This window comes from Callithrix jacchus, chromosome 11 (genome assembly GCF_049354715.1).
Source record: "Callithrix jacchus isolate 240 chromosome 11, calJac240_pri, whole genome shotgun sequence".
Classification (NCBI taxonomy): Eukaryota; Metazoa; Chordata; class Mammalia; order Primates; family Cebidae; genus Callithrix; species Callithrix jacchus.
Window position 1 is genome coordinate 89,176,341 of NC_133512.1, and position 21,418 is coordinate 89,197,758.

Sequence of the window (21,418 nt, forward strand, 5' to 3'; positions counted from 1 at the left end):
GTGGTCATCTGACACCTCCGCTGATTGTCTCCTGAGAAGAGCACATTCTCGTATCTGTACTCCATGCATTCCAGGGTATGCTCCTTTTATTAGTTTTGACAGGTAATTGCTTTGGGTATTTCCCTCCAAAAGCTCTTCCCTCTCTGTTTCTGCCAAAAGCAATTATTGTCATCATTCTTGATTGCAGCATTTCTAAAATGGCATTTGGCATCATACCCAGCTTAGTGAATGCATAGATGTAGCTTTCCTTATCTCAGTTGCAAATATTTTAAGAACAAATGATGTAAATGTGCATCTTTAGAACAAAAAGAAAGAAAACCTGTCATTTGGTAGATTTGTAAAATCAGTGTTTGTGTTAGAATAACTGGGATTCTGTAGGACTGAAAGTAACAGGGTATTTTATAATTGGTCACCTGAACAGGCAGCATTCAAAGATGTCACTGACAGGGAGATTTCAGGAGCCTGGCAGTGTGGGATACCATTTCAGATCTCCAGAGGCAGCGGAAGATTTGTTTACCAGACCCCTCAAGTTCACGTCCCACAGGGTTGTGAAATCTGGACCTGGTGATGTCAGGTCTAGCTTCCCACATTGTTTCATCAGCTTCACGCTGGAGCCTTGTTTACCATAAACACTAAGACAAGAAAGTTCTGGAATGCAGCTACAAGAACACTGAGGGTCTCTATACCACTACTCCCTGATGGGGTGGGCAGGACCACAGGCATTGGCTCTGCGAAAACATCCACCTCTCAACTACAAGCCCCTGAGCTCTGGATGTGGACACTGTGGGGTTCTTGCTCTGCATGGCCAGCAAGATGGTGGGGGGAGGGTTAAATCAGGTCTCTTTCACTGCCATCTTTTTCTCACTTTTATAATTTTTGTGAAGGCAGTTTCATGAGGGAAGAACAGAGGCCAGTTGGAGGGGACAGAGTGTGAAGCTGGTCACCTGGCCCTGTCCCCCCAGGTGGGTGGTGACGGATTCTTCTTACAGCTGCACACAGGCGTGCCATTGCCCCCAGGACCATTGTCTCCTGGCACCAAAATGTGCTGTGGGAGCTCACGGGAGAGACTATTTACACTGGGGCTCAGGCTGCCCTTGCCAAGGAGCTCGAAGGGTGCTGGGCTTTGGGGTGCAGCAGGTGGAAGAAGCCCATGTCAGGTCTGAGCTTAGCTGCAGGGAGGAGAGGAGGGAGTACTTGAGGGAGGGGAGCAGTCACCATGCCCAACCTGCAGAGCTGAGACCACTGAAGGCTCCTGAGAAGTGGGATTTGTGTGTGAGCTGTGTTTCAAGAAGGTCCACAGAGCAGTCATTTCTGGAAGGAATCAGGGCATTCCTGGGAGTGAGGAAACTCACTGATTGAGTTTGTCCAGGTGGGAGATAAAGATGTCCTTGTGGCAAGTGTGGGAATGGCAGCTCCAGGAGCCACCTCTGAAGATCCAGTGAGCCAGAGCCAGGCCGCAGGGCAGGATCCAGGCTGCAGGACAGCGGTGCACACTCCCCCAGAAATTTCACGGAGAGCAAAGGAGGCAGGGTCAGAGGCGAGGAAAGTGCCTCCGGTGGGGACTGCTGGAAAGAGGGCGGAGGGGTCCCAGCACACAGGTGGGAGACCTGGAGGCAGGAGGGGAGTGGCAGGGGCCGTGCAGAGGTTTTTACTTAGCTGTGAGGACCTCAGTCATCTGGGGGACTGAAGGGAGGTCCTGGTGTGAACGGGGGCACAAGGAGGCCACTGCAGGCTCAGAACTACTCCAGGGCAGTCAGCGGTTGGGGGAGGATTGGGCTGTGAGGTCATAAGAGCTGGGTCCCAGGGTATGGATGGGGCAGACATCCCAGGCCCGGCAGCTGCTCACACCATGACCGGCCGGCTGGGAAGTGATGGCCCTGAGTGTCCAGTCTAACACCAGGTATCCAGGAATGCTGTTATTTTGAAGGGTCTCTGAGTAGAAAGTTAAAGTAAGGCAGGGATGGAAATCATGCTGAACTGCCGCGTATCATAACTGCAGCGGCCCCTCGAAGGCTCCAGAAAGCAGAACTAGGGTCGGGGATAGAAATCACAAGTAGCTAGATTTTGGCCCTAGGACATACTGGAGAATTTTCTAGTGAACTGAGGTGGGCAGCTGCTGTGGGAGGTGCTGATTTCTCAGACTCTGAGAATAACCAGAGGGTTAGGCTGCCCTGGACCAGCTCTGTGGCCTTTCCAGGCCTGGGCACCCACTGGTCCAGCATAAAGTGAGGAAAGAACCACAGTTCCCTGTGTCCTCCTTACCCAGAGACCATGTGGACTGGCCAAGAACATCTTACACTGCAGGAAAGACTGTGTCCTCCCTGTAGGCATGGATGCCAGTCAGCTTTGCAAGGTCAGCAGGTAGGGGTCAGTTTGTCTGGTCTGGGATGATTCAGGTCAGATCAAAGGCCATGGTTCACGGAGGACAAGCATTTTTTTAAAAATGATTTTCAGATGCCCTCTCTCACCACTGCTATTTAACATGCTATTGGAAGTCCCAGCCAGGGCTATCAGGCAAAAGAAAAAAATAAAGCGTATCCAAATAGGAAGAGAGGAAGTCAACCTATCCCCATTTGCAGACAACAAGATTCTATATGTAGAAAACCTGACAGTCTCATCACAAAAGCTCCTTCTTCTGATAAACAACTTTAGCAAAGTTTTAGGGTACAAAATTCACATACAGAAATCACTAGCATTCCTATACACCAACAACAGCCAAACTAAGAGCAAAACCAGGAAAGGCAGTCCCATTTACAATTGCCAAAAAAAGAACAAAATGCTTAGAAATACAGCTAACCAGGGAGGTAAAAGGTATCTGCAGTGAGAATTATAAAACACTGCTCAAAGTAATCAGAGATGACACAAACAAATGGAAAAACATCCCATGCTCATGGACAGGAAGAATCAATATCATTAAAATGGCCATACTGCTCAAAGCAATGTACAAATTCAGTGCTATTCCTATTAAACAACTAATGGCATTCTTCATGGAACTAGAAAAAAACTAATTTAAAATTCATATGGGACCAAAAAAAGAGCCCAAACAGCTAAGACAATCCTAAGCAAAAAGAAGAAAGCTGGAGGCCTCACATTGCCCTACCTCAGACTATATTACAGGGCTACCATAACCAAAACAGCATGGTAGTGGTACAAAAACAGGCACATAGACCAATGAAACAGAAGAGAGAACCCAGAAATAAGGCTGCACACCTATGACCATCTGATCTTCAACAAAGCTGACAAAAATAAGCCATAGAGAAAAGACTCCCTATTCAATAAATGGTGCTAGGATAACTGTCTAGTCATATGTGGAAGATTGAAACTGGACTCCTTCCTTACACCATATACAAAAATCAACTCAAGATGGATTAAAGACTTAAATGTAAAACCCCAAACTATAAAAGCCCTGGAAGACAACCTAGGCAATACCATCCTGAACATAGGAATGGACAAAGATTTCATGATAACGATACCAAAGGAAATAGCAACAAAAGCAAAAATTGACAAATGGGGTCTAATTAAACTAAAGAGCTTTTGCACAGCAAAAGAAACAATCAACAGAGTAAACAGGCAACCTACAGAAGGGGAGAAAACATTTTCAACTATGCACCTGACAAAGGTCTAAATCCAGCATCTATAAGAAACTTAAACAGATTTACAAGAGAAAAACAACCCCATTAAAGAGTGGGCAGAGGACATGAACAGACACTTTTCAAAAGAAAACATACATGCAACCAACAAGCATATGGAAAAAAGCTCAACATCACTGATCATTAGAGAAATGCAAATCCAAACCATAATGAGATACCATCTCACACAGTCAGAATGGCTATTGTTAAAAAGTCAAAAAATAACAGATGCTGGCAAGGTTGCAGAGAAAAGGGAATATATATATACCGTTGGAAGGAGTATAAATTAGTTCAACCATTGTGGAAGACTGGAAATTTCTCAAAGACCTAAACACAGACTACCATTTGACCCAGCAATCCCATTACTGGATATATACCAGGAGGAATATAAATCATTCTACCACAAAGACACATGCACCTGAATGTTCACTGAAGCTCTATTCACCATATCAAAGATATGGACTCAACCTTAATGCCCATCAGTGACAGACTGGATAAAGAAAATGTGGTATATATACACCATGGAATACTATGCAGCCATAAAAAAGGATGAGGTCCTGTCTATTGTGGGAACATAAATGAAGCTAAAGGCCATTTTCCTTAGCAAACTAATGCAGGAACAGAAAACCAAATACCACACATTCTCACTTACAAGTAGAAGCTAAATAATGAGAACTCATGAACACAAAGAAGGAAACAGACACTGGAGTCTTTTTTTTTTTTTTTTTTTTGAGATGGAATCTCGCTCTGTCATCAGGCTGGAGTGCAGTGGTGAGATCTCAACTCACTGCAACCTCCACCTCCTGGGTTCAAGCGATTCTCCTGCCTCAGCCTCCCGAGTAGCTGGAACTACAGGGACCCACCACCATGCCCAGCTAAATTTTGTATTTTGGGTAGAGACAGGGTTTTACTATGTTGGCCAGGATGGTCTCAATCTCTTGACCTAGTGATCTGCTCACCTGAGCCTCTCAAAGTCCTGGAATTACAGGCATGAGCCACCATACCTGGCCAACACTGGGGTCTTCCCCCAGTTGGAGGGAAAGGAGCAGAAAAGATAACTATTGAATACTAGGTTTAATACCTGGGCGATGAAATAGTCTGTACAACAAACTCCCATGACATGAGTTTACCTATGTAACAAATCTGCATATGTACCCTAGAACCTAATTAAAAGTTAAAAAAAAAAAGATTTTCCCAGTTCAACCAGTTAATCACTCTATCAAGCTGTTAGTCCTTTAAACTGATAATAGTCACAAACGATCAATGGCTTTGATGGGCAAAATGAAAATAATTGGTTTTTCTAGAAACTGTTACATCTGCATTTTAGAGCTCATATGGAAACCTCCTTGCTCAGCAGTTGTTTTTCCGGAGAAGACACAACAGCCCACAGGTGTGCTCTGCACCTGTACGTGACCCTGTGCTTTCCCGTTAGTGGCAGGGACTCAGAAACACTGCCAGCACCCTCCAGACCCACCCCGTGGCAGAAAATGAGGTGAGAGCGTCCACTCTGCTTTGTTGTTGGGCCTATTTTTATCCAGTTCAGTCTCTTCCCTGGGGAGCAGGTGGCTCAGGAGATGACTTCTAGACCCCAAAGAGAGATTCTGATGGGAGCACACTCACCCCTTGCAGCCTCATCTCTGCCACCAGCCAGGCACTGCCTCAGTTCTGTTTGTGTAGCCTTTGGTGCATGACCTCAGGGTCCCCCTGGGAGGCAGCCAGCTAGCTCTGCTGGGTGAGCCAGCAGCTTCCCATCACAGCCTCCCCAGGTGCCTTGCTCACTCAAGGACTCAGGATTCCATGAGCTCCTGCTTTTCCAGGGCCAGGCAGAACTCTGCAGGTAAAGGAACCCTGGTCTTCAGTCTCACCTTAATGAGCAGTTTTCCACCATGGAAATGCTGTTTTCTTTATAAATGTTTGAAAGCTTTTATAATCGTGGTGTTGGAAGGATATGTGGAATACTCTCGCATTCCACAACCTGGATTCAGCAGCATTTTGCTGCATTTGCTCAGACTGTGTTTACAGATTCTAGAGGGCATATTTTGGGGAACAGTGTGAGTGCAGCTACAGGCCTGTGGCTCTTAGAGGTCCAAGACTGAGCCTCCTGACAATGAAGGCATTTTAACAGGCAGGTCTGTCCCCTAACCAGCCCACATTCTGTCACAGCATTTGCTTTTGGTGTCGAATTCTTCCTCTGTTCTCTGTGGTTCTTTTGAACTAGAATTTAGTGCTAAAGGCTTGATTAGATTCAGGTCCAAGGCTTTTGGGAGGAAGACATCTGGGGAGGCTCTGAGCCTGCTGGTGCATCTCCCAGCACACCATCCTGCTGCCCGTCGTGCCCTTGACCTCCTGTTATGTTCTTTGTCACATGGTTAGGAAGTGACCTCCAGAACTCCATACAGAGAAGCATTCTCTTTCCCTTCACAGGGAGTTAAAACGGGGCTGGCGAGTCACCTGTGAGGCTGCTAGCACAGTGGTGTGAGCTCTGGTTCAACAACTCTTCATGTCTTAGCTTTAGTGTATGTCAATGTTTGGTACCCAATCAGTTGTCTTTGGAGGTTAACCATGTTGACTTCTCAAATTTTAATTATTCTCCACACATTATTAATTAGCATTTGCAGTAAAGAAGGGCTTTTCCTCATTGATTGGGAAAGAACCATAATTCCTTTTAAAGTGATAGGATGGAAGTTCAAGCATTTTTGGCCCTTATTAAATACTGAATAACTAGATTTCCTATCAGACAATTATTTTATTGCCATTTGTTTATATCATAAATATAGTGGATATTGATGATTACAAATGGGGCATTTAACTGTACTGTGGAATATTATACGGCCATTAAAAATGATGGTGTTCTACATGAATAGCATGAAAAATATGCATGCTATTCATGATGTATTAAGTGGGAAATCAAGGAATACTTCCATATGTATAATATCCTATTTTTGTAAAAAGAAATCGTACGTAACTTCTGTGTATCACATGCACATGTACCTAAGCATGTATACCAGTGTCAAAATGAACTCCTGGAGTCTCAGATTCATTATGGTCTTAAGCAGGCAGGGTCCTCTTCCCTAGCAAGTCCCTGATGTTGCTGGACTTAGAATTGGTGTCCTGATAGTTATCTCTGCTCTCAGAATGCCATGACTGCCCCCTTCCCCTGTGGAGGGAGAGGACCTGCAGGACAACCTCCCCTAGGAAAATGGAGCCCTGGGAGCCACCTCTGTGCAGAAGGAGCTGGCCTCGGAGTGTGTTAGAGTCTGCCCAGCAGGATGAGGAAGGAGGAATCAGAACAGCAGCCTGGAAGGAGGGAGATGACCACCCAGGTCTCCCGAGCGGGTCAGCGGGAGGCCTACAACCCCAGGGGCAGTCTCCCACCCTGCCCTCCAGCACCTCACGCCCTGGGCATGGGAGGAAGAGACCTCCCCTCTTCCCATGCAGGTTTCTGCCCCAAAGCTTATTTAATACATTTAGCTGCAAACTTTAAGTCCAAGCTTAAAAAGCAGGCAAGGGTGCCTGGTGCAGAGGGTTGGCTAGGAGATGGCAAAATCTGGCTGGATGGCCCCTGTTTAAGACCAACTTAAATGTTAAAATTTGGAGCTAAACATGTTAAATGAGGAAACCAAACCTAGTCTTCATACCTTAGACTAGGGTGGTTAGAAAATGCATTTTCACAGAGTGGCCAGAAATACTAGGGACAAAGGCACCTGCCCACAGAGGTGAGAAGCGACAAGGCCCAGCCTCTTAGCTAGCATAAATAGGGTGCAGTGGGACACAGAGATGGGGCCTGCACAGCTGCACCTGCTGCCAGGCTGCACACCAGCCTGTTACTACACAGTGGTGCCAATGCAAGGCCTTCACTCTTCTCCCTGTGCTGTGTTGTGTTGGAACATGTTCCCAGGCAGAGATCACCTTCCTAATTTGAAATTTTATACCTGGAAAAATGTTTGGAATCTTAAATAAATATTTAAGTGAGGCATGTGTATTGTCACCTTAGAAATGAAAAGTTCTGGGCTGTTTCCTGTAAAAGAACCCTGGTAGCCCAGGACAGCATGGTGTGACTGGACTTGGCAGTGACCCCTCTGTCCCTGCCTTCGTGACCTGGGAGGGGTCCAGGTGCAGTGGGCAGCTCCTCCTTGGTGACACTTCAGGTGGGGCCATCCAGCCCTGCTTTGCTGCCTCCTGACGACCCTCTGCACCAGGCACCCTTGCCTGCTTTTCTCCCAGGTAGAAGATGCTCCTTACTTAAGAGACAGATAAGGAGAATGACAAATACAGTGAGAAAACCACATTTTTTCCCATTCAGGGATGTTCGGTAATGAGTTTGGCATGAACCACCCCAGACCAAAATATAGAACATAGGCACAGCTGTGGTGGGAGGTCCTCCCTGTCCCTGCCTGCATCCCACCCAGGTAGGCCACAAGGACCCCCAGCAGGTGCAGGAAGCTCAGGAGGCACCCTTGCAGAAGTCGGGGGCTCACAATGGGAGATGCCACCAGAAACAAGCTCAGAGCTGGGGGTAGCCCCAGCATGCTGTCCCCTCTCCAAGGGGGACAGGTGTTTCTTCCAACCACGCCCACCAGTCTTCATGGGTCTCTGGATGGCTCTGAATAGGCGTGCCTTGCCAGGCTGCGCTTCCCGAGGCCAGGCCCTCCTGCCCTTCAGCCAACGCAACCCCACCCTGGAGGATGCTGTCTGGGGGCTGAGGAGAGGCTAGGCACCCGCTGGCTGCTTCACCTCAGGCACTATACACCACCAGTGGGAGATGGGACTGGTGGTGGCCCCTGCCCTTGGGCTTCTGGTGATGAACAAGTCCCCATGTCAGAGCATTGGGGAGGGGTTTGCCTTGGCCTCTGCTTCACACCGCTGCCTCCACAGCCCCCTGTGCAGCAGGCTGGTCTGGGCTCCTGAAGGTGCAGAGGGGAGCAGCAAGCATGAGTCCGAGTCTGGAGACACAGGCCATGTGTCGTCCTGCAGGAGCTCTGAGTGCCACTGCCTCGAAGTCTAGGCCCCATGCACCCAGCTCTGCCTTGCGGTACTCGTGATCACCTCCTGCCTGGTGTCATATCCATTCTGCAGAAGAGCAAACTGAGGCCTAGGGTTAGCAGCATGCTCAGGGGCAGCCAGGAGCTGTGGGGCGGGACCCCTACGTGTCTGGGCCCTGTCCTTCCTATCTCCTATCTCCACCTGGGGAGCTGTAGCCTGTCGTCAGAATTGCTGGGGGCCTGTTTAAATGAATGGCTAGGGACCACGCTGCACAGTGACCCCATTCCAGTCCCCACATTCCAAGGCTGGGCCTCAGCCCGGGGTATGCTTGGAACCATGAAGAATCTTGAAGAAATGAAAACATTCTCCCCTGGGGCATGCGTACTTACAGCAGTTTGGGAAGAGTGGGGCTTCCGGCAGGGGGCAGGTGTGCAGTCGATGAGGATCAGGCAGGGAGGTCCTGCCACAAGCCTGGAGGGACCCACGGCTGCATTTCAGGACGGGTGTCTGGTTACCCTCTGCCCTGCCTCCACCTGACTCTGCTCCCACAGCCTCAGATGTCCACATCCAAAATGTGGGATCTTGCTGCTAATTTTCCTCTGAAGGTGTGGGTCTGTAGGAGTGCACAAAGTGCTGTGCAGCACACCTGGGCCTCAGTTCTGTGCACTCAGGACAGCAGAGCCTGTGCCGGTGACAGCAGCCAGGAGTAGCTCTGCACACCGGCGCCAAGTGACCTTGGGAGCCATACTGTTCTGGTCACAGCAGATTTTATACAAAGAATTACCAGGGTACACAAGGTGCTATCATTCTGGTTTCTCTTAAGGTAAGAAAAAACAGTCACTTGCTATAATAAAAGAACTTGGACCTGATCATGCATCTCCGTCTGGGCCGGAAGACAAGGGCCAGCGGAGCTGGGCTCATGCCTGCCGTTGAATGGCAACTATGTTTCCGTTTCTCTCTTCCTTTCCCTCCATCTCCTTATTCACAGTAGAAACCCACTGAATCTGGAAGCACTGCAAAGGAAGAGGTGGAATCAGGAGGCAAGGGAGGTGGGATGCTGAGCACACTGTTCTCCAGCCTTGGTCTTGCTGCATTGGGCCCGTGTTTTAAGCTCGTTCCCTGAGATGGACTGGGCCGACTGCTTTCACCTGCAGCTCCTTGAGACACAGAAAATGGTATCCAGCAGCGCACTCCATCACACCAGTCAATCAGAACACCTCCTGAGGGCCTTTTCCTCATGGCGGCCTCCAGAAAGAATCCCGGATGTTACCGGGATTTGGAGCAGAAGAGGTGAGGATTGCAGAGAACTCAGACACTCAGACACGTGGCTGGTATTAAACACCCACCTTTGGAAAGAGTGATCACAAGGACTTCAGCAGCGCCCCTTGCCGGAAAAGAGAGGCTCATCCCTCAGCCCCTGCTATTTGCCATGAAAGGAGTGTTCAATGACTGTGATGGCCCCGAACCCTCTGAGCTCCCTGTGAGAACCAGCTAGGCTTCCTGCTCTGCCCAGACTCTGGGTGAAGTTTTGTGGCTGTCACCTGAGACATAAATCAAGCTTTCTTGAATGGAGGATGTGATTGGAAATATTCGCTCCTAAATGTATTGGAGGCAAGCTGTGCTCTAAGCCAACGGCCCATCTCGGGAGGCTTCGCTTCTCAGCTTTCCTTTCCCCACTTGCTGGTTCCTCGAGCTGCTCCCCAGCCCTATTGGGATGAAGCAGCTTCAGCCCTCATGCCCCTTCTCTTGGTCCTGCTGACACTTGGTGGTCACTGATGACAGCAGCAGGATGGCCTCCCATGAGCCAGGCCTCCCAGGCCACCCACCCTCAGCTGCCGCTCTCTGTGGAGTTGCAGGTGGGTTAGGGGCAGGTGACTCTGAGGTGGAAGGAGCATGTGGGGGAAACACGGGAAGATCTGGGACACTACCTCCCAGAGCTGCCCATCATTCAAAGAGAGCACAAGCTGTAGCAAGCATGATGCAGGTGATGACTGGAGTTGTACCTCTCTGTGTCCATGTCTCAGGAGAGCAGGTGCAGCCCCCACCTCCAACGTGATGCCCTCCATTACCTTTGCGTGGTGCAGCACCATGGGTGACATGCTCACTGTTATCCCATCTGTTCACAGGCCATGCAAAGGGGTTCATCTCCATTCATGCCAGAGGTTTAAAGAGGATCCTGGACCCACACACCTACCCTTTGGCTCCATGACCAGTGCTTTTATAATTATAAAATTGTGGAGAAATTAAGCCACTGGAAGCCTGTGTGGTATACACTAGTGATAAAGCAAGTCCCATGAGGTTTGGGACAGCAGGTGACTTTCTAGGGAAAGGGCAGTGACCCAGGTGCCCAACCTGCTCGGCCAGCTCCCACACTCCATCCTGTGGCTCAGAGCATGTTTCCTCCCCTCTATGAACCTGGTCTCCTCCCCACTGTGAGGACAGGGTCTCTCGCCTCATTCAGGGAGCTGCTGGGAGGACAAAATGGAATATCTGTAAAAGTCATTTCCTAGATAAAGGGAAGCGTGTCATATGAGAGTCTCTTGATATTTAATTGATGTTTATGTCATTGAAATTGAAATAATGAGAAAATGAATCCAAATCCACAATTCAAAAAAACACTTTTAATGTCATCTGTAAGAGCCAGGACTTCCTAGGGAGTCTTTGGAGAGAAGACAGCCTCTTTGATATGATGGGATTGCAGGTTCCTGCAGGTTCCTCTCCACTGGATCCACTCTCCCGTTTGGCTGGAAGGTGTCACATAAATGAGTTCCTGCTGTGTTCCTCAGAACTGCACCTGGAGGAATTCCCAGTATACTGATAAGAACCTGTTCTAGCTGAAGCCTTTCCCAAACCCTGTGTATTCCATTGAAGATACTCTAAAGCCTCAGAAATGTCAGGAGGCTGCACCATCACCGGATCAGTTTTTCTAAACCATTTAGTCTAGAATGTTGTTGTCGGGAGACTAAGCTGATTTTCAGGCAAAAAGTTAGGAAGTCACCACTGGCAGTTACTCATTGCCTGGAAGCTTCCAGAGCCCTGACTGGCCCCTGTGACTGAGCACCAGTCACTGCCCACTTGCTTCCCTGAATGCACCATGTGGGCACTGGCCATGCCAGCGCCAACCCAGTGTGGGGCACCCTAGAGGGCCCATGTGACTGCTCCGCCAGCTGTGTGTTTCCCAGGAAGATTTGCTCCTGGTTAGTTATGTGTGGCTATGGCACAAATTTCCTGAAATTTGGCTTCAAAATTGGTAGTTGGCCCCTCCCAGGGCTCTGAGGTGGGCCCAGAAGGTTCTGCCCACATCGCCCAGGCCGTTCCTTCTCTATACTCCACAGGTGCCTAAGCCTCGCTTCTCCCTGCAGCCTCTCTAGCAGGGTTCCCACCATTGCTCTAACCCTTCCATGATGACTACCTTCCAGAAGGAGGCAGAGCCTGCCAGTCTGAGTGGTCAGCACAGGTCACAAGGCCACAGAGCAGGGTGGGGACAAGATCCCATGTCCAATGGGTGCAGCTGGTGTGCATGGGATAGGAGGAGCTCACAGTAGCCCTGGGAGACCTTGCTGTTTACAAACAAATCGATGCCTCACACCTGCTGCCTGACTACTTAGCTAAATGTAGCCTAAGCTGGTATATGAAAGGAAGCACATGGCTCCAGGAAGCTGACTTAGGTGCTTAGGAAAGACTGGAAGCAGCAGCAGAATCAGAAGTGAGAAGGGCAGCTACAGGGTGTCAGGCAGTTCGGACACCAGCTTTGCCAGCCTGAGTTCCTCCACTCCCAGTGCCCTGACCTTGGAGGTTCCAGGCAGCACGTCAGGAGCATGACCCTCAAAGGCCAAGGGTGACCCAGCCAGCAAGCCTGAGTTCCGGGGCTTTGGTGATGCATTCTAAGTGCTAGTGGTGACACACCTTGCTGTGTTCTAATTGAGGTGAAATGTCCAAAGCAGACAGACTGCAGTCCTGTTTCAGCCAGGCTTGCCCACCAAGCCCTGGCTATCACTTCAGATAAAGGGCTGCTGATTATCAGAGAAGGCTCCTTCTCCACCCCTCTGCCAGGTTTTGAAAGATGAAGATTGGGGTGATAAGTGAAATAACTTTCTCATTTATATTGATTCATAGGTATTTTGGATTATTTATATGGAACATTTAAGCTGAAGAGCAGTGACCCAGAGAAGTGGCTCCTCTGAGCTTCTGCCTCAGTGTGCAAACTGAGGGGTATCATCGCTCTTTTCTCTTTTTGCTTCTCGATTTGTGAGACAAGTTTGCTGGGTTTACATTGCATTTGTCTAACTCTGGACCTAAACAGTGCTGTCCAGTAGAATTTCCCATGGTAGTGGAAGTGCCGGTGTGATAGCTACCAGCCGTGTTCCACGGTGGAGTTTAAATGTGGTGGTTGCAACTGAGAAACCAAACCTTTAACTGTATTTCATTTTAATTAGCTTTCATTTAAATGGCCACATGAGGCTAGTGGTTGCTATACAAAAAGTCCAGTTCTAGGCTGTTTTCTCTGCTTTTTACCAATTTAAACCTCAGTTCGTTTTCTTTTATCTGCTGTTTTAGCTGAAACTTATGACACATTGTTGAATAATAATGGATTGCAAGTGCCCAACCTAGCTCCTCAGTTGTACAATTGTGTTTAAACATGTCTAATAATATTTGCTCTTTCTCTTTCTTCTTCCTTTCCCTTCCTTCTTCCTCCCTCCCTTCCCTCATTTCTCTTTCTTTCCTCTTATTTTTTTTCTTTTCTTTTCTTTGAGACAGGGTGTCTGTCACCAGTCACCCAGGCTGGACTCAAGCTTCTGGGCTCAAGCAATCCTCCTGCCTCAGCCTCCTGGATTGCTGGGACTGCAGGCACTCACCACAGTACCTGGCTTAGTACTTGCTATTTTTAACAAATATTTTCTGTGATGTTAAGGGTTTCTCATTATTTTACTATTTAGGGCTTTTAAAAATTAGAAATGGCCACTGAATTTCACCAAGTAACTTTTCAGAGTCTCTTGATACAAACGTGTTCCACTTTTCCAGTGACCTTTATGAGCACCATCTCGAAGACCTAGGTTGCTACCAGAGCTTAACAAGTCCCATTTCCCTGACTGCCTCATCTAAGCACTTTTGTTTCTCACTACCTCCATCTGCAAATCTTTTTTTTTTTTTTTTTTTTTTTTTTCATGAAATCCCAACTGCCCACTGCTTTCATGGCTGTGCTTCTCTCCTCTCGGGGGTGGCCCTGCCTGCCTCCCCTTCTATTCCCATGCTGTCCTGTGCCTCGGCACACTCTCTAACAGAAGGATTTGCTGCCTTTCCCAAATTTACTGCACCAAATTTGAATCACTTACATCCGACACTGAACTGATGGCCTGTTCCTGCATTATTTTGCTTTGGCCTGCACAATGTTTCTTAAAAATGCAAATATTTAAAAATGGGTATCTTAATATTATGATACCCTTCAAATATTAAAGTTGTACAAGGCTGATGAAGTCTCCGGCCCCTTCTTGGCTCCTCCTCCTCCCAGTGCTCAGCCCTCTGGTAGCATCTCTTTTATGTCTTCTCTGGTATTTATTTTATTTCTAAACAGCATACTTATGCTGCCGTTTCTTTTCTTTCTTCCTCCCAATTTACATCAGTGTCCATTAGATTTCTAACAAGAATAAAGATCAATCTCTCCCGTGCTGTTCTCACCACCCAAGTATAATTTATCATCCCGCCAGCCTCTTGATAGAATCACTTCACATTGCTGGTGTACATCATCGCCATCGCAGCTGAGCCACATAAGATTCGACACTTCCTTTCTTCATACTTGACGCCTTTACTCGTTTTTCCGTTGCTGGGTTTTTTACCTACCTGTCAATAGTTAGGCATCAAACCTCGGGCCAGAACAGCAACCGCAAAACATTCTCCAGATACCACATTCATGAGGTGGTCTCAGGGTTCCATTCTTTTTCTCTTAGCGCCACTCCCTTTGGATTCCCCTTCCTTGCCTATTCGGGATCCTGAGCCTCCTCCTCACAGTTGGGATCTGGTCCCAGGTAGGCTCCATGAGCCTCCTCCTCACAGTTGGATCTGGTCCCAGGTAGGCGCCATGAGCCTTCTCCTCACAGTTGGATCTGGTCCCAGGTAGGCGCCATGAGCCTCCCCCTCACAGTTGGGATCTGGTCCCAGGTAGGCGCCATGAGCTTCCTCCTCACAGTTGGGATCTGGTCCCAGGTAGGCGCCATGAGCTTCCTCCTCACAGTTGGGATCTGGTCCCAGGTAGGCGCCATGAGCTTCCCCCTCACAGTTGGGATCTGGTCCCAGGTAGGCGCCATGAGCCTCCCCCTCACAGTTGGGATCTGGTCCCAGGTAGGCGCCATGAGCCTCCCCCTCACAGTTGGATCTGGTCCCAGGTAGGCGCCATGAGCTTCCTCCTCACAGTTGGGATCTGGTCCCAGGTAGGCACCATGAGCTTCCTCCTCACAGTTGGGATCTGGTCCCAGGTAGGCGCCATGAGGCTTCTCCTCACAGTTGGGATCTGGTCCCAGGTAGGCTCCATGAGCCTCCTCCTCACAGTTGGGATCTGGTCCCAGGTAGGCGCCATGAGCCTTCTCCTCACAGTTGGATCTGGTCCCAGGTAGGCGCCATGAACCTCCCCCTCACAGTCAGGTCAGTCCCAGGTAGGCCACGTGAGCCTCCTCCTTACTGTCGGGATCCGGTCCCACATTGGCGCCGTAAGCCCCTACCCCTCCCAGTCGGCGTTCTTGGCCAGGTCTGGTCCCACGTAGGTGCCGTGGCCCGCCCTTCAGGAGGCTGCAGCCTTAGAGCCCGGGACTCCACCTGAACATGGTTCCCTGCTGCGTCCTCAGCCCTTGCCAGTGAGCGGGGAGGGCACCATGGCCTCTCTCTTGCTTCTCCCCCTCCTCTGCCTGGCTATTTAACACAGTTGTTTCTGTCTGCAACGCTGTAGGGACATCTCCTGGAGATGCCCTTTCAAATTCTTGGCTGTCCTTTCCGTGGGTTTGCGAAGCAGACGGAGAAGCTCCCGCGTTCCCCGCCCCTGGGGGCTCTTGCCCTGAGGTTGCGATGGCACCACGCATGCGCCCCAGTGCTGTGGTTGTAGTTCCGGCTGCGCTTCCGGCTGCGCCCTCAGCCTCGGCGTCCTGACGCCCTCGAGTCCACGTACTCACATCCTCACAGCTTCTAGCTCTGCTCCCTCACGTGCGGTTCAATAGAGGAGCAAATGAAGGGAAGACTTTACCTAGCCATTGAAGGAATCAGATGATAAGTTCTAGACACTTGAATCAAATCCTACTGTTGTGGTGTGAATTTAGTATTTCTGTTAAAATTTAAAGCAGCAATTAGTCGTATACAACATATAATTATTGCATTATAATTTATGTATTAGTTATCTTATTATACATTATCTTCTTTATTATTTATTTATTATGAGACAAGGTCTCACTCTGTGGCCCAGGCTGGAATGCAGTGGCATGATCTAGACTCAAGGCAACCTTGACCTCCAGGCTCAAGTGGTCCTCCCACTTCAGCCTCCTGGGTAGCTGGAACTGCAGGCCTGCGCTGCTACCCTCCAGCTAATCTTTAAGTGTTTTCTATAGAGACAGGTTCTCACTGTGTTGCCCAGGCTGGACTCAAAGTCTTGGGCTCAAGGGATCCTCCTGCCTTGACCTGCCAAAGTGTTGGGATTACAAACATGAGTCACCGCACCCAGCCCATTATTTTAAAATAACAATATTATATAATTATTACTATCATCAAGGCAGAAATTTGTCATTTTGTGGTGAAGAGTTGAACCTTCAAGATAACCAGCCACGAAACTGTCAGAGCTTGCTGTTTTGTAGGAGAGGGACAAAACTTTGCTGATCATATGCAGAGTCTTCACTGGAGGCCTAGACATCTTCACTTTCCTCTCCACCTTGTTCGCTCTCTGCTGGGAACCCTATCCTGATACCTCTCGACCACCTTCCCTATACACCAGCGTTAGAGGTGCTTGGTTTACGAGCTTAGCACTTGAATAACTCTACAACTTAGACTCTAAGCACCCTTACACAGGGGCTGATGCCTGTTGAGCCCAAGGCACATCTGGAGTTTCTAGTGATGCCTTAAAAATGTTCACTTGTTTTGAACGTTTGAAAAGAAAACCAACATTTTCTTTAAATATGTTAACATTAATGTAATATGAATTTATGGATCTATTAAGTATTGATGTGTAATTTTATTTTATTTAGAAAGTATTTTCATCTGCAAAACTTAGCTCATGCCCAGCTTTTCAGAGACGTTTCTATATTCTTGAAAGTAAAACACTTCTGTGTTCACACCAAAGCTGTGTGTTCTCCATGAGGGTATTTCTGCAGTTATTGCACAGGCCTGGGTGGCATGTGTCTGAGAGTTTGTTTGCTGGTTTTTACCTAGGCTAGCACATTGCTTTTCCAATATCGAGGTTTAAGTAAAAGATAAAATTTTAGAGGTTTCAAATATAGTATAAATACCATGGATATGTAAGAAAAAGTCCTGGGTTTGAATATGGATTCTGTCACTGTTGTGCAATACTGAAAAATCATTAAATGATTCGAACCTTAGTGCGTTGCATCTGGAAGAAAATGCAATATTTTTATGACTTACCTTCACCAAGTGGTTAAGACCAAATAAGAGGTCTAAAAATGTTTAAGCTATGCATTATGCAAATTATTTGATAACTCCATGAAGGTAACCTAAGATTTTGTTGCTAATAAGGCATCTTGAGAGGACCAAACTCTTATCAAATACTCAATTTGCAAATAATCAGTGATGTCAGATTCCCCAGAAGCACAAGCATACTTTCCCCGGGAGTCTTCCTCCCCCACGGGCCCAAGTCTCCAAGACTTACGCTAATACCCAGTGGTGCCCATTTCATTACACTGGGAAATCCTGATCACAAGAAATATTAAAAATTCAGAAAGTATGTAGTATATATTGTCTTAAAATTCAGAAAGTACATAGTATACATTGAATTACTCAAATGCTTTCTGTCACCATGTGATTATTCCTCCAAAGCTAATTGAGATGAACCCACAAGCTAACTATAGTCTCAATAATTGTGTTGGTGTGTGTTTCACAGAAAAGGAGTTTGTGAGGCAGTTATCTCATTAATGGCTTTTCCATCTGTGACAATTCTGTCACCTTGCACCTGCCTCATTCTGCTTCTCTCCTTTCTAGCCTGCAGTGGCGTCTGGGACAACATCACATGCTGGCGGCCTGCCAATGTGGGAGAGACAGTCACGGTGCCCTGCCCAAAAGTCTTCAGCAATTTTTACAGCAAAGCAGGTACTGTCTGTGGGTTGAGTTCCTTAGCTCCCCCAGGGTGTTTGCATCTGAGTGTCCATATTTTCCATCCACGAAGCAGGAACATCACTTTTCTTCAGGCATCTCCTGCTACCCTGGGGGTCAGGGAACAGCTGTGGTACATTGGGGTGAGTGCCCATCTTGGGGAGCAGGAGGGCATTACCTACCTTCAGCCAAACCCCAGAGAGCAGGGCAACTGCAGGGAAAGAACCAGGGGACACAGGAGCCAAATGGAAACCAAAGCATGGGAAAAGTACATGAGAGGGGAGGGAAGGCAAGGGGGTCATAAAGGAGGCTCCCCTCCTCCTGCTGAGTTGGTCTGTGAACCCCAGAGAACATGCTCTGGAAGGTTCTGGGAAGTGGGAAAGTGTGGCACCCAGAGCTTCCATGCTCAGGGGAGAGGCCCCAGGATGCACCTAGTTTACTGAACCCACTCCCCCAACCTCCTTGCTGCCTCACAGGTTTGATACTGCCTGGAATTTGCAGTTTCTCTGAGGTTCCAGGCTCCTTCTCTGTGTCCAGGGCATGCTTCATATGCGGTACTGCAAATATCTCTTGGCTGAATCCTCACAGAAGGGTTTGATTATTTTTGTGAGTGATTCAGAATTTCATAATGTAAAGAAATCTATTTAGAAAAATAGAAAACATAAGAAACATCTGGAAACAGAAAGCATAAGACTTTGGAGTGCTATGGAGAATTTGCTTTTTATCTTGGACAGAGGTTAAAGGGTAAAGACGCTGGGAAGTAATAATGTTGACATGTTAAAGCAGAGTATTAGAACAGAGATTGGGACAGAGGAAAAGGAGATTCTGACAGGAAGATTTTTACTTCCTCACCCCGAGCTGCCAGCAGAGCAGCCTAAAGGTGGGGACCATGCTTGTGTCAGCATCATTGGCCACCCCCCAAGTTAGAACCTATGTCACTTTGGAGGACCTGAACTTTAAGAACTGCCCCTCTGGTCAGTAGCGTTTCTAGTAATCAGCTTGGGCTACATCCATTCTCCCAGAGATGTGGAGTGAATTGGCCTGGACTCCAGCTTTTCCTAGTCAATGGCATGGTTCTGAGGCTTCCAGAAAGCACCCAGCAACCTGGTGGTTTCCACATTGGCAAACACCAGAATGCAAACTCCTGCCCTGCAGTTAGAACCTTGGATGCAAGCCCTCTCCCCACCCAAGCTAGACTTTACCCCTCTCCCACCGGGGCTGGACTTCACTGCTGGTGCTTGGGAAAACTGTGAGGATTAGGTGCTTCTGGCATTTCCTGTCCCCATCCCCTCCAGGAGGCAATGAGCCAACTGTCTGCATAGAGGGGAACAAAGGAAGCGGAGAGCTGGGGCGAGAGGCACAAGGACTCACCACCTCATGACAGCCTTCCATGAGCAGCTCTTGCTCACGCCCATGCTCAGCGCCCAGGAGGCAGCTCTGACAGCTATTGTGCTGGCTTTTCTCCCTTGACTTGCTCTCCGTGTTTCCAGTTGCTCCTGGTGCCCACCTGCCAGTTCTGCATGGTGCTGTTGTAGCCAGAGCCAGGGCAGCAGCTCAGCACAGATGTAGGTCCAGGTGCAGTTCTGCGTCTTTCAAGGGGCATCAGCGCAGCCCTGAGTGGAGGATGATGTAGGCTCATGCAGCTTGGAATAGTCGCTGAGAAGCACTGAGGCCCTAAGGGAGGCCTTCAAGTATTCTTTGTCTGGCAAGTGGGTGAGAGTGTGGCGCCCCCCCACCCCCAACCTTTCTTTGCATCTTCCTGGCCTCTCTGCCCCTCCCAGGCCTCTCTGCACCTCCCTGATCTCTCTGCAGGCTGCCATCTCAGGCATTTCATATCCTTCCACATCTACCCCATGTGTCTCAGCAGTGAGTAGTCAGAAAGGATGAAGAACCTGTGAGAGAATCTGCACCTCATGGAATGACTTACTGGCTGAGTTTTTTGAGTTTTATTTAAGCATCTTCTTTGGATTGGTAAACACTGATCTCCTGTGGGAAGGAAAGAGGGCTGCACCTTGCAAAGGATGAGTGACAGGCTTAGCTCCCACCCAAGTCCTGGCTCCCGGCTCAGGATAGGACCTGCAGGTGCTATCGGGTACAGGATCCAGGCTGTCGGGTGTGGCACTTGGCCCATCGCTCACCAGCAGTGTGACTTTGGGCAAGTGGCACAACTTCCCTCCGCCTCGGCCATCTCGTCTCTGAGATGAATTAGAAAGCTGCCTCCTGTGGTTGTCGGGATTAACTGGGCTGTTGCAAGCACAGAGCCCAGCGTTGCTGAGAGCTCGGTGAGTCACAGCTGCCACTATGACTACTATCATTGTAACAACCACTACAAGTGCTATTCCTGAGTCTGTAGTGGGCACATCATTTGTGTTTGTGGGCCTGTCTCCTTGTCCGTAAATTGGGGCAGTAGGACCAGACCTATAGGAGTATTGCCCCCTTTAGGGCTCTGTTTTGCCTCTACCGTGTATGGGGGTCTCTGCAGCTAAGCAGCCCCCAGAACCCCCTGGAGCTTGCTGTGTGAGGTGTGGGTCTTGTACTCAGAGCCCCCAGTTGGTGACAGTGTCAGGGTGCCAATGGGTAGGGCCAGCCCTGTGGTCTTGCTGAGACCAGCCTCCCACCCACTCCTCCCTGGTAGAGTCAGGGCCTGGCCGGGCCCTCTCTCTGCCTCTCCCCACTACATGACAAGAATCACGCAAGTACCCGACTCAGACTACTAAGTCTTCAAAGCTTTGTTTGCCTCTTCTGTAAAATGGGAGCAGCAGTGCCCACCAAGTCTGTCTTGCAAGGTTGTCTTGAAATTAAAAAGTCATGAGAGTGAATATATTGGCTAACTCCAAAGCCCCAGGCCCTTCCAGTCACCCAGGCAGGGAGATAGGTGCCCCGCTCTGGCCACACCAGGCTCAGGTGTGCATGGAGGGGTCCGGCCTCATGGGCTCTGCGGTGGGGTGATCCTGAGGCCGTACAGCCATGCTCGGGGCAAGGCTGGCATGGGGTTCAGTGCCTGGTTTCATTCTTATGCCTCGGACACCCTTGAGAGCTATATCACTGTTCCGTGTGGCCCCATCTGCTAGGGACACCCACAAATACAAGGAACATTGAATTTCTGAGCTTACATATGATTTTAGTTCTTTAGGAGCAAACGATGAGATTGTAAGGGCATAACTGCCTTGGTTTCATGTGATTAAACTGTCATTTCTCCACCCTTCCTTCCAATACCAGTGGCCAAGCGAAGCCTGCCCTACCAGGTCAGGGTTGGTGGTGAGGGCCTAGCGGGGAGGAGGGTGGGTGCTGTCAGGACCTGGGGCAGGTGAGGCACCTGGCTCCAGGATGGTCAGGGCTTGGCTGCAAATATCACTTATGGTGGCAAAATGTAAGAATCTATTAAGAATTTTCATTCTGACCCAAAAGAGCTACACTTACCGCTGTAGTAATGATGATTTATGACACAGTGCATTCACTCACATCTCAGGCCCCTGAGAGGTGGCCTACTGGCCAGGTCACGTGGACAAGGA

The 21,418-nt window shown here is 48.8% G+C and overlaps 1 protein-coding gene and 1 long non-coding RNA gene across 9 annotated transcripts in view; one reads left to right on the forward strand and one right to left on the reverse strand.

The window, feature by feature from the left end:
• The window catches only part of VIPR2 (vasoactive intestinal peptide receptor 2), a 104,812-nt gene that overhangs the window by 12,405 nt on the left and 70,989 nt on the right, over positions 1-21,418 (forward strand). For 6 of the 8 annotated variants that reach the window (XM_035254222.3, XM_035254216.3, XM_035254226.3 and 3 more), the window contains exon 3: positions 17,796-17,903. In XM_035254222.3, coding sequence (XP_035110113.1) covers positions 17,841-17,903 — 63 coding nt within the window. In that variant the 5' untranslated portion in view covers positions 17,796-17,840. Of the gene's footprint in view, positions 1-9,600; positions 10,469-17,795; positions 17,904-21,418 lie in introns of all 8 variants that reach the window. The other 2 variants (XM_035254217.3, XM_035254220.3) reach the window with 2 other exon arrangements.
• On the reverse strand, positions 11,215-15,675 carry LOC144578281 (uncharacterized). Its single transcript, XR_013523757.1, has 2 exons — positions 14,451-15,675; positions 11,215-11,406 (listed from the first exon to the last, which is right to left on the reverse strand). It is a non-coding gene; the product is annotated as an uncharacterized LOC144578281 (long non-coding RNA).